General features: G+C 41.4%; 1 protein-coding gene across 25 annotated transcripts in view; it reads right to left on the bottom strand.

Moving 5' to 3' along the window:
• Window positions 1-13,652, bottom strand: part of LOC122554240 (receptor-type tyrosine-protein phosphatase F-like) — a 465,745-nt gene that overhangs the window by 21,852 nt on the left and 430,241 nt on the right. For all 25 annotated transcript variants that reach the window (XM_043698932.1, XM_043698931.1, XM_043698941.1 and 22 more), the window contains 2 exons: window positions 12,832-13,117; window positions 6,215-6,393 (listed from right to left, as the gene is read on the bottom strand). In XM_043698932.1, the coding sequence (XP_043554867.1) occupies window positions 6,215-6,393; window positions 12,832-13,117 (465 nt within the window). The remainder of the gene's footprint in view (window positions 1-6,214; window positions 6,394-12,831; window positions 13,118-13,652) is intronic.

Here is a 13,652-nt window from a genome sequence, read left to right as displayed (position 1 = left end):
GGATAAGGGGCAGTTGAGCGAGTGGGGCGTGAGTAGGGAATGAGATGGTGAGGTGGGTAGAGGATATATTTAAGACTTAACTGTTGTGAGTAAGGTGTGGTGAGTAAATTGATGGAGACAATTAGTGAGTGAGGTGAATAGCTGGGTGAGGTGTTTAAGAAAATGGATAGTCAGGTTGGAGGGAGTGACTGGGTCATTGGGGTTGTTATTTGGGTCAGGTTGAGAGAACTATTGGGTGGCTGGAAGGTAGTCATATTAGGTTGTTAGGATAGGTTTGCTTTGAGGGTTGGATCGGTTTGGGGGAAGGGGATAATAGAGTTGATGAATGTGGGATGGAGGGGGATGTGGTCAAATTGGGTGGTTTGTGGGGGTGCATGTAGCTGTTCAGAAATTAGAGTAGGCTATTTTTATTAGGGGATCTTGTGGTGCAGTGGGAATGTCTGGGGGCTAGTACCAAAATTGGGACAGCTGTCTCAAGCAACAGCCTGACATAGTCATACTCATGGCAGCATGGTGGTTTACAGTCGAGAGGGAGTTGCCCTGGGAGTCCTCAACATTGACTCTGGACCCTATGAAGTCTCGTGGATTCAGGTTAAACATGGGCAAGGAAACCTTCTACTGATTATCACAAACCATCCTCCCTCAGCTGATGAATCAGTACTTCTCCATATTAAACTAACACTCACAGGAAGCACTGAGGATGGCAAAGGAACAAAAGGTACCCTGGGTGAGAGATTTCAATGTTCACCACCAAGAGTGACTTGGCAGCAGCACCACTGATCGGCTGGTTGGATTCTAAAGGACAGAACTGCTAGACTGGGCCTGCAGCAGGTGGTGAGAGAACCAATAGGTTCCAATATGGAAAACTATGCTTGACCTAATTTTTACCAATCTGCCAGCTGCAGATGCATTTGTCTATGACAGTATCAGTAAGAGTCTTCGTGGAGATGCTGTCCTACCTTCACATTGAGCATAATCTCCATCGTGTTCTGCGACTCTTATCACTGTGCTAAATGGGACAGACTTCGAACAGATCTAGCAGCTCAAGACTGGGTATCCGTGAGTTGCTGTGGGCCATCAACAGCAGGAGAATTGTACTCCAGCACAATCTGTAACCTCATGGCCCAGCATATCCCCCACTCAACCATTACCATCAAGCCAGGGGATCAAGACTGGTTCACTGGTGAGTGCAGGAGGGCATGCCAGGAGCAGCAGGCATTCCTGAAGATGAGATGTCAACCTTGTGAAGCCACCAAATAGGACTACTTGCATGCCAAACAGCATAAGCATCAAGTGACAGACAGAGCTAAGCGATCCTACAACCAATGGATCAGATCTAAGTTCTGCAGTCCTGCCACATCTAGTCGTGAATGGTGGTGGATAATTAAACAACTCATTGGAGGAGGCTCCACAAATATTCTCATCCTCAACGCTGGAAGAGCCCAGCACAGTGCAAAAGATAAAGCTGAAGCTTTCACAGCAATCTTCAGCCAGAAGTGCCGAGTGCATGATTAGATTAGATTAGATTAGATTACATTACAGTCCATCTCGGCCTTCTTCAGTGGTTCCCACAATTACAGACACAAATCTTCAGCCAATTTGATTCACTACTTGTGACATCAAGAAATGTTTAGAACCACTGGATACTGCAAAGATTACAGGCCTTGACAACATTCCAGCAACAATAGTGAAGACTTGTGCACCAGACTTTGCTGTTCCTTTGCAAAGCTGTTCCAGTATACCTACAACACTTGTATTGACCTGACAATGTGGAACATTTCCCAAGTATGTCCTGTACATAAAAAGCAGGTCAAATGCAACCCAGCCAATTACCATACCATCAGCCTACTCTTGCTTATCAGGAAAGTAATGGAAGGTGTCATCAACAGTGACATCAAGCAACACTTGTTCAGCAATAACCTGTTAAGTATTGCCCAATTTGGATTCCACCAGGGCCACTCAGCTCCTGACCCTAGTGCAGCCTTAGTCCAAACATGGACAGAAGAGCTGAATTCCCGAGGTGAGGAGAGAGTAACAGGCCTTGACGTCAAGACTGCATTCGACCAAGTGCGGCATTAAGGAGCCCTACAAAATTGGAATCAATGGATATCAGCAGGCAAACTCTCTGGTGGTTGGAGTCATACCTGACACATGGGAAGATGGTTGCAGTTGTTGGAGGTTAGTCATCTGAGCTGCAGGATATCTCTGCAGGAGTTCCTCAGGGTAGTGTCCTCAGGCCCAACCATCAGATGCTTTATCAATGACCTTCCCTCCCACATAAGGTTACAAGTGGGGATGTGAACCGATGATTGCACAATATTTAGTACCATTCGTGATTCCTCAGATATCGAAGCAGTCCATGTTCAAATGCAACAAGATCTGGACAATGTACAGGCTTGGGTTGACTAGTGGCAAGTAACATTCACACCACACAAATGTCAGGCTATGACCTTTACCAATGAGAGACAAGCTAACCACTACCTTTTGGCATTCTAAGGTGTTACCATCACTGAATCCCCCACCATCAACATCCTGGGGGGTTATCATTAACCCAGAAACTCAGCTGGACTCACCACATAAACACAGTGGCTACAAGACCAGGTCAGCGGCTAGGAATACTGTGGCAAGTAACTTATCTCCTGATTCCTCAAAGCCTGTCCACCATCTACAAGGCACAAGTCAGGAGTGTAATGGAATACTCTCCACGCCTGAATGAGTGCAGTCCTAACAACACTCAAGAAGCTTGACACCATCCAGGACAAAGCAGCTCACTTGATTGGCATTACATCTGCAAGCATCCACTCCCTTCACTACCAACACTTAGTAGCAGCAGTGTGTACTATCTACAAGATGCACTGCAGAAATTAACCAAAGATTCTCAGACAGCACCTTCCAAACTCATGACCACTTTCATCTAGAAGGACAAGGGCAGCAGATATATGGGAACACTAACACCTTCAAGTTCCCCTCCAAGCCACTTACCATCTTGACTTGGAAATATATCACCGTGCTTTCACTGTTGCTAGATTAAAATCCTGCAATTCCCTCCCTAATGGCATTGTGGGTCAACCCACAGCAGGTGGACTGCAATGGTTTGAGAAGGCAGCTCATCACCACCTACTCGAGGGGCAACAAGGGATTGGCAATAAATGCTAGCCAGCCAGCGACACCCACTTCCCACAAAGTAATATTGAAGTAAAACAAAATTACACATTTCCCCACTAGATGGAGGCAGTACTCTATGATAGATATACCTATCTGACGAGAGTCACCCTTGGCAGTAATTCCTCTTCCTGATAACAGTGCATAATTAATGTGTTCCACATACTTCAAATGATTGTAACCTGATTTTAGGTAAGTTTTTGTAATAATGTAAATCATTAAGGTGTTGTAATATTCCTGATTTTCACCAAAAATATAATTAAGTCTCAGATATCATCCAGGTTACACAATTATTAAAATTTGTATTAAACAAATTAATTTAGTGTTTGAGGACTGAAATTGCACAACTTTAATAAATAATTCAATAGGCGTTGACTAGAATTTAAGGAGTTTAGTTTGGGAAAAACTATATTGCTGCAGTGTTAAATTACAAAAACAGATACAAATGAAAGTGTCAAGCAGTGCAAGCATTCAGTACAGATCTCTGTTGTCAAGTTTTCTTTTATCAATCTCCATGGCATTAAATAGTCCTTGGATGAATGTTTCCTTTCATGTACTCTTATGCATGTCTCAGTGGTGCTGAAAACACACAGTTATTGTCTGTAGGCAAGACCTAGAATCATAGCATAGTTATATCACATGAGGAGCTTATTTGGTCTGCCACGTGTATGCTTGCTGACTGCAAGAACATGTAGCCAGTGTCATTTCCCTTTTCTCTGTAACTCGACAAATGTCTCCTCTTCAAATAATAATTCAGATCCCCTTTGAAAGCCATGATTATATATCTGCCTCCACTTTGCACTCAGGTAGTGCATTCACATCCTAATCACTCATTGCATACAAATGCTTTCCCTTGTGTCACCACTGCTTTGTTACCACTCATTACAAGAAGACAATGGTCTTGTGGTATTATCATTGGATTGCTAATCCAGAGACCCAGGTAATGTTCAGGGGACCTGGGTTCAAATCTTGCCATGGTGGGTTGTGGAATTTGGAATTAAGAGTGATTGTTGGGAAAAAAAACATCTGCTTCAATAATGCCCTTCCAGGAAGAAACTGCTATCCTTACCTGGCCTAGTCTACATGTGACTCTCGACCACACAGCAGTGTGGTTACTCTTAACTGCAATTAGGGATGGGCAATAAATGGTAGCCCAGCCAGTGATGCCCTCATCCTATGAATGAATTTAAATTTTAAATAAGTGTCCTTGGGTTCTTGATCCCTTTATCAATGAGACAGTTTCTCCCATTCTACACCTTAAGATTTTGAATGCTTGTAACAACTTTTCTCAACCTCTTCTCCCAGCTAACTATGTAACCCTCATCCTTGGAACCATTGGGTCCATCTTCTCTAATACTTTCACAGCCTACCTTAAAAACGGTGCCCAGAGAACTGAATGCAAAACTCCAGCTGAGGCCAAACTGTTCAGTACAGGCTTGTCATTGCTTCGTTGCATTTATATGGCACAGTTGATAAAGCTCAGGATCTTGCTTTATTAACTGTGCTCTCAATCAGTTTCCTCACTGCAATAATTTATACACATATACATACAGATTTCTCTGTTCTTGCACTCCCTTTAGAATTGTACCTTTTATTTTGTATTGCCTCTTGTTTTTCCTGCTAAAACAAATTCATTTGAATGCATTTCTATGCATCTGAATTTCATCTGTCACTTGTCCAACAATTCTAACAAACTCTCTCTGCCCTTTTGAAGTTTAATACCATCCTCCTCACAGCTGAACCAAACAAGCTGATTAAAATATCTAACAGTTATCAGGCTGTTGCAGCACAGTGGTAGTGTTCATGCCGCTGGGCCAGATCATCTAGATGTAAGTCCCATCTACCTAGGCCATGTGTCGTAGCATGTCCAGACATGTTGATTGAAATGACTAACAGACTATTAAAAGGGGACTGTTGCACACAGCAGTCCCATACAATAGATAGTTTCTAAGTTTCAAGGGCCTGTAACCATGGCTGAATGGATAAGGCAATGAACTGGAGACTGGTGTTCCTCAATACAACTTCAAGTTCTGTCGACTGTCCTTTTGTGAGATCTGTGATGCAGTGATAGTCTCTACCTTTGAATATGAAGGCCTGGTTTAAGTCCCACCTGATCCAGAGATGTATCATCACACATCTGAACAGATTGATTAAAAGAAAAGAACTAAATCTCCCCCATTTGGGTGTTGGTTTCTGGACAGGGAGAGAATTAGAAAGGGAAAGGTACAAATGATGATAGTACTTAACTACAGATTTACAATAAACCCTTGTAAATCTCCAAGAATCTTTCGCTGCCCAATTCAACACGCGGATACGAGTTTATGGAAGAGCATCAATGCCAATACATTACAAATAAGAAGTAAAAGTGAATTGTTATAATGCTCTGTGCTTTAAGTGTGTTGAGTCAATGCTATTCTATTTGCAAAGAAGCAGAATACAGCTGACAGTATAGTAGTTTTGCATTATGCATTCTTTTTCTAATCTTTAAACTGAGTCACATCCATTAAAGATCTTTGCTTTATTTGACTTGTATGTGCATATCTTTAAAGATAAGACTTGAAAGAAATCTTCAGCATCCCCAGTTCTTATCTTTCAGAAGATAAAGTTTATTTGTATGTCTAGAAACTTCAGCACAGATTTATACCCATATTGATACCTAAACAACAGTGAAGAAAGATCGCACTGATGAAAGTGGCAACTTTCAGAACAGACAATAAACAAAGACCCTATTTGCTTTCTCAGGTGAACACAGAGGTTCTTTTAGTGTTATTCAAAGAGTAAGGGAGATCTCTCAACGTCCTGGCCAAGTTTGATAAACTGATCATTCATTTCATTGATATTAGTGGGACGTGCCACAACTGCAATTCTTTACACAACTGGCTACAGTTAAAAAGTGATTCTTTGGCTGCAAAAGACTTTTAAGCCAAGCTTTAAAAATGCACCACATTTATTTCTAAGAGGAACGACATATTGAAGGTTACAGATGTTACTGAAAAGCTGGTATGGAGTAAATAAGAAAATGGCAAGCTTTCCAAGTGGAAAATTGTAGTACCTGTACCCATCGATGAAGCTGGCATTGATATAATCAGAGCCCTCAACTCCTCGGATTGGCTGCAGGCAAACTCGGGTGGACTCATATGGCATGATGTTTACTAGCCGGTTCTTAAACTTGTTACAAGGGAGATTGGCACTGATGAATCGTGAGGTATGTGCTTTTGAGTTTGCCAAGCGCTGCAAATAAATATTAAAATAGGTTAGCCCCAAAATGTAAGATGGGTTTGCATGGAACAGCAGAAAGACAGGCCACTTGGGCCAGTAGTGTTTGAGTGCTCAAGCTCCATATCTGTCACAAAAGCATTCCTCAATATGCAGAAGACAGGAAGAAAATATTCTTATGACACATCTGTGAAAACAAATTACAGGCCATTACACAGATAATTATAGAATTTTACAGCAGAATCGCTACAGGAGAAAATCAAAATTATCTGGAATTAGCCTATGCACCGAGATAACCAAGTCTCAACCTGCTGTCCAGGAACAGTAATAGGAATTGGATGTGTGTGATTATGCATTTATAAGTTTGTACACATGCATGCATACAAGAATAATAAGAATGAGATCAACAGTCATGACAATTTGTTAAAGTAGGCTACCACCACCTACTGTCCAAACTGATACATGAAGAATGGTTACTTGGGTGAAGCACCCACAGGATATCAGAACCTCCATTTGAGTCACTGACACTCGAGAAGATGTTGGGAAAGTGAGGCTGGAATGTGCTGGAGGAAAGGATGGGAAAAATCAGAAGAAAAAAATGAGTTGTTCAGATAAACTTAAAAGTAATCAATGATTAACTGAAACTTAAAATGGAAATACAGCATTCTATCGGTGGCTTGAATTCTAACAAAAAGATTAAAACAAAGAAATTTCATGTTCTCACATTGTACTGAGTGCAGTTGAAGGTTAATTAACTAGAATGACGATTGTTCTTGCTTTTTGTCGTGTTGCGTGCAAAGGTATGCAATTTCCAATGGCATTTTTGACAATCTAATTATTTCAATGAGCATATAGACAAAACAACTTCTCTCTTTTAGCCAACATAATACCTAGATGTTCCAATTATTACATCAACTTTAGTTGAACATAAATATGAAACCATGTGCCACACCCTGGTTGCTCATCTGAGGTAGCAACATACATGTCAACTTGTAAAACCTGACCAACACCTTCAAAAGCAGCTGACAAGTCAAAAGCAGACTTAACACTGATCTAATCACACCCAAAATCTGCATGTTTGTTTGGCAGGTAAGCATCAACATGGGTTGCCACCTTAATCTGAAAACATTGTACACCATTTGGGTTTTCATTAATTAATGGTCTCTTCAGCCATTAATCAAGAGGCTGGTTGTGAATAAAAATAGCCATTTAACATTACCATAGTTATTACATAATATTTGCAGTTTAGAAACAGACTACATGGCTCAGCAGATCTACTCTGGTATTTATGATACAAATAGTCTCCTACTTCATTGAATAAACCTTGAGTATATTGTTTTCCACGCTCTTCTTAATTTTCAATCTAGATTTAATATTTATCTGCATTTTTCTCATCCATGCTCACTATCTGAATGACTCCATGTTTTTTTAAAAATTAATGTGTCAGATGTGGGCATCGCTGACTATGCCAGCATTTATTGCCTATGCCTGGTTAGAAGATGTGGTGATCTGCCCTCCTGAATTGCTGCAGTGGGTTGACCTACAATGCCATGAGGGACGAAATTCCAGAATTTTGACCCAGTGACAGTGAACGAATGGTCATATCTTTCCAAGTCAGGATGGTGAGTGGTTTGGAAGGGAACTTGAAGATGTTGGTGTTCCCATGATCTGCTGCCCTTATCCTTTTAGGTGGAAGTGGTCATGAGTTTGGAAGGTGCTGTTTGAGGATTTTTGTTGAATTTCTGCAGTGCGCCTTGTAGAAAGTACACACTGCTGCTATCGACCGTTAGTGGTGGAGGGAGTGGATGTTTGTGGATGTAGTGCCAAACAAGCAGGCTGCTTTGTCCTGGTTGGTGTCAAGCTTCTTGAGGGTTGTCGGAGTTTCACTTATCCATTCAAGTAGACAGTATTCCATCACATTCCTGACTTGTGCCTTGTAGAAAGGTTTTAGGGATTCAGGAAGTGAGTTACTTCCTGCAGAGTTCCTAGCTCTGACCTGGTCTTGTAGCCACTGTGTTTATGTGGTGAGTCCAGTTGAGTTTCTGGCCAATGATAGCTCCCATAGTGGTGGATTCAATGATGGTCATAGTCTGGCATTTGTGTGGCGCTCATGTTGCTTGCCAAGCTTGGATATTATCCGGTTCTTTGAACCTGGACTGCTTCAGTGTTTGAGCAATAAGATTAGATTAGATTAGATTAGATTACCTACAGTGTGGAAACAGGCCCTTCGGCCCAACAAGTCCACACCGAACCGCCGAAGCGTAACCCACCCAGACCCATTCTCCTACATTTACCACTTACCTAACACTACGGGCAATTTAGCGTGGCCAATTCACCTAACCTGCACATTTTTGGATTGTGGGAGGAAACCGGAGCACCCGGAGGAAACCCACGCAGTCACGGGGAGAATGTGCAAACTCCACACAGTCAGTCGCCTGAGGCGGGAATTGAACCCGGGTCTCTGGCGCTGTGAGGCTGCAGTGCTAACCACTGTGCCACCGTGCCGCCCACCATAAGTGTTGAAGATTGTGCTATCATTGGTGAACATCCCCACTGCTGACCTTATGATGGATGGTAGGTCATTGATGAAGCATCTTAAGATGGTGACAATTTCTACATTCTAACTAAACTCAGGGTAAAGAAGTTTGTCCTCAATCTCAATTGGATCTATTAGTAACTGTTTCATATTTATGCCCTTCGTCTGGTTTTGTCCACAAATGGAAACATTCTAGCATCACATACAGCATGGAAACAAACCCTTTGGTCCAACTTGTCCATGCTGACTACAATCCCAAACTAGCCCCATTTATCTGCATTTGCTCCAAATCTTACCTATTCATGTACAAATGTCTTTTAAATGTCGTAAATTTATCTGCATCTAACACTTCTTCTGACAGTTCATTCCACACAAGAACCACTCTCTGCCTAAAAAAAGCTACCTCTCATATCCTTTTTCCTTTCTCTTCTCATCTTAAAAATATGCCCTCTAATTTTGAACTCCCCAACTCTCGGGAATAGACCATTGCTATTCATCTTATCTGTGCCAATCATAATTTTATGAACGTCGATAAGGCCACCTCTCAACCTCCTATGCTCGTGAGAATAACTCCCAGCCTTTCCAGCCTATTTTTATAACTCAAATCTTCCATTAGATGGCGTCTAACTTGATGTGTTTGTTGATAGAGTTCCAGTTAGAATGCCATACTTCTAGGAATTCTCGTGCGTGTCTTTGTTTGGCTTGTCCTAGGATGGATGTATTGTCCCAGTCAAAGTGGTGTCATTCCTCATCCGTATGTGAGGATACTCGTGAGAGAGGGTCATATCTTTTTGTGGCTAGTTGGTGTTCATGTATCATGGTGGCTAGTTTTCTGCCTGTTTGTCCAATGTAGTGTTTGTTACAGTCTTTGCACGGTATTTTGTAAATAATGTTAGTTTTGCTCATTGTCTGGATTTTGTCATTTACAAAATACCGTGCAAGGACTGTAACAAACACTACATTGGACAAACAGGCAGAAACCTAGCCACCAGGATACATGAACTCCAACTAGCCACAAAAAGACATGACCCTCTCCCACTAGTATCCTCACATACGGATGAGGTAGGACACCACTTTGACTGGGACAATACATCCATCCTAGGACCAGCCAAATAAAGACACGCATGAGAATTCCTAGAAGCAAGGCATTCTAACTGGAACTCTATCAACAAACACATCGAGTTAGACCCCATCTACCATCCCTGAGAAAAGGAACAGGAAGTGACTTCACCACAGGAAATGACATCACCTACCCAAAGAAACCCAAACATATAAATATAAAGCAGGAATCTTCAGCATTGCTTCGCATGAGGTCCACTGAAGATGTTACCTAATAAGGTAATGAAACTTCTGGAAATGAACCTTTCAGCTCAGTGAGCAAACCTACATCCAAAACCTCAACCTGAGCAACAAATCTTCTCAAAACTCGCTGAAACATCCTGTTTAGATTTACCCTCTTTATTTCCCTTAGCTGTGCTATTTAATGTTACATTGATTTCACTAATGCAGTGAAATATTTCAAAAGGACTAGATATGCTGAAATGTCTAGAAAAACATACTTTTGAAATATATTGTGTGAACCAAAGATGGCAGCTTTCAACCCTGTCCAAATGATTTGCATTTGACTTTCAAATTATAGATAATTCTACATTGAGAATTTCCCTATAGTAACACAGTATTTTATTTTTGTATTCAATTGGTTGTAGACTACTAGATGTAATTGAGCCTTCATATAAAGACCATTCTTCGAATGCTCAAGAAGAGAGCTTCAGACAACCAGAATTTTACATTCAGCTTGCAGTAATTTGCATGAAGCCTTTACTATGGGAATCACAGTACAAATAACTGCTCAACACAAGTTTAAGAGGACTTCTACTTTTTTCAACTTTGGCAAATCTAAAACTGTATTTCAGTGAAGAAAAACAAAGAATGTGAATCTTTCATAATGCAAATGCATTTTGAATAGGTGTAAAGTTGTGCAAGATTAACACAAATTAATAAGTGGGAGAGCACAAACATGGGATCTATATAAGCTACAGAGGGGTGGTGGTTAGTCACATGTTGTATAAAGAGTTAAAGTCGGTTCTGCTATAACGTGGTAGTTCCAATCTCACGCAATCCTGTGTTAACTCAAATAAACGAAATGCGCATAATAGCAGAACGACCAGTGGTAGAATATGGAATGCATTGCCACAAATATATGCAAAATCAATTATTACAATTCAAGAGGAATTTATCAGATAAACATATGAAGAATAAAAGTAATGAGAAAAATGCAATAATGAATTTTGAGAAGATACGTAGCTCAGGTTGATGTTCTGGATGTAGGTTTGCTCACGGAGCTGGAAGGTTCATTTCCAGAAGTTTCATCACCCTATTAGATAACATCTTCAGTGAGCCTCCAGGCAAAGCATCAACTAGCCACAAAACGACATGACCCTCTCTCACTAGTATCCTTACACACAGATAAGGAAGGACACCACAATGACTGGGACAACACAGCCATCCTAGGACAAGCCAAACAGAGACACGCATGAGAGTTCCAACCGGAACTCTATCAACAAACACATCGAGTTAGATCCCATTTACCACCCCCTGAGAAAAAGAACATGAAATGATATCACCAACCCAAAGAAACCCAAACATGTAAATAGAAAGCAGGAATTATCAGCAGTGCTTTGCCCAGAGGCCCACTGAAGATGTTACCTAGTAGGGTGATGAAATGTCTGGAAATTAACCTTCCAGCTCAGCGAGCAAACCTACATCTAAAAATGCATTAAGAATAGACAGTTCTAGAATTATAGAATCCCAACAATATGGAAAGAGGCCATTTGACCCATCGTGTCTGCACTGACCCTCTGAAGATCATCCCAGACAGACCCATCTGCACCCTGTGCCCATATTTCCCTCGCTAACCTACCTAGCCTACAATTTATTGGACACTACAGACAATATAGCATGGCCAATCCACTTAACCTGCATATTAGATTAGATTAGATTAGATTAGATTAGATTAGATTAGATTAGATTAGTGGGTGGCACGGTGGTTAGCACTGCTGCCTCACAGCGCCTGAGACCCGGGTTCAATTCCCGCCTCAGGCGACTGACTGTGTGGAGTTTGCACGTTCTCCCCGTGTCTGCGTGGGTTTCCTCCGGGTGCTCCGGTTTCCTCCCACAGTCCAAAGATGTGCAGGGTCAGGTGAATTGGCCATGCTAAATTGCCCGTAGTGTTAGGTAAGGGGTAAATGTAGGGGTATGGGTGGGTTTCGCTTCGGCGGGTCGGTGTGGACTTGTTGGGCCGAAGGGCCTGTTTCCACACTGTAATGTAATCTAATCTAATCTAATCTAATCTGAGTTCTCATGGAGGATAGAGGCATTAAACAGGAATTCCTGTACTAATATTTCGATGATGTCAAGATAGCTTTTGTTTTCCTCTTCACAGTATAACGCAACATAACACGTTCAGGACGGACAGGCGTGGTAGTATATCGGGTGCAGGTTCCATAATTCGATGTGTTACATTCTTGTTCTCAATCATGTTACTAAGGGACATGTGAAGAATGGGTGGGAGGAAGAAATAATCACTGAATGAATCAACACCAGGCTAGTTCTAGTTTAAGCACTAGAAGTGAAATGAGGGGAAGCATCAATTAGAAAATACTACGCATTTAATATTTCCAATTTGTTTTAATAGTTTCTGTCAAAATCAGTTTAATGGTCAATTAAAGTGATCACATCAAGCATTTTGAGGAGAAAGTGAGGTCTGCAGATGCTGGAGATCAGAGCTGAAAATGTGTTGCTGGAAAAGCGCAGCAGGTCAGGCAGCATCCAGGGAACAGGAGAATCCACGTTTCGGGCATAAGCCCTTCAAGTATTTTGCCAATATATAAAACCTATACATTAGTTGTAGCACTGACCTTGAATTCGAGCTCCATGGCTGAGACTGTCTCTGCTGGTGGAACCTGACCAAGTTTCTGTATGTGGGCAAAGAGATTTCTTGCTGGAACTTCTGTGTTTCCACATGTTGCTGCCTCAAGGAGGGCCTCATGAATGAAGATATACTGATCTTCTGTTTGCACCATGTAATTTCGCTGTGCTCTCATGCAGGTGACATGACCGTAGATATCAACTGTCTTCTCATGTTTGATCCTTTCTAGCATGGCATCGATCACAATAAAGCAGCCAGTTCGACCCACACCAGCACTGCACAGAAGAAAAAGAAATTCATCATGAAATATTAAATCATTTATGGCAAGAATGGTTGACCTAATTCCTTGAAATAGGTTCAACTTCTGAAAACAATTTTAGAAAACTATAACAGTGCTTTAGGTATCTTGGCTCAATGGTAACATTTTAACCCCTGAGAAAGTCAGAGGACTTCGGCACACAATCTAGGCTGATTCTTCAGTCCAGTCATGAGGGAACACTGCAATGTTGTGTGCTTTCAACTGAGATGTTGAATTGGAATCATTTGCTTGTTTGTGTTGGAATTTTCATAAGGCAAGATAACTGTTATTTCAACCAGCATAGCAGAATGGAATTGTGGTAATTTTTCATGGTATGTTTTGTGCAAACTTGTTGTGAATGAATGGCTTTTATAGTGTAGTATAGTGCTTTGCAGACTTCTTCCCACAGTGAGCCCAAATTGGTATGACCCCAGATTGAAAACAAAGAAAGAGTTGGTGAGCAGGGGCCTTACTGAGCAGGTCCCAATTGTTTTGACCATAACTATTTCTGT

This window comes from Chiloscyllium plagiosum, chromosome 11 (assembly GCF_004010195.1).
Source record: "Chiloscyllium plagiosum isolate BGI_BamShark_2017 chromosome 11, ASM401019v2, whole genome shotgun sequence".
Classification (NCBI taxonomy): domain Eukaryota; kingdom Metazoa; phylum Chordata; class Chondrichthyes; order Orectolobiformes; family Hemiscylliidae; genus Chiloscyllium; species Chiloscyllium plagiosum.
The sequence above is the reverse complement of the archived record's forward strand: the minus strand, read 5'-3'. Positions and strand labels throughout refer to the sequence as shown.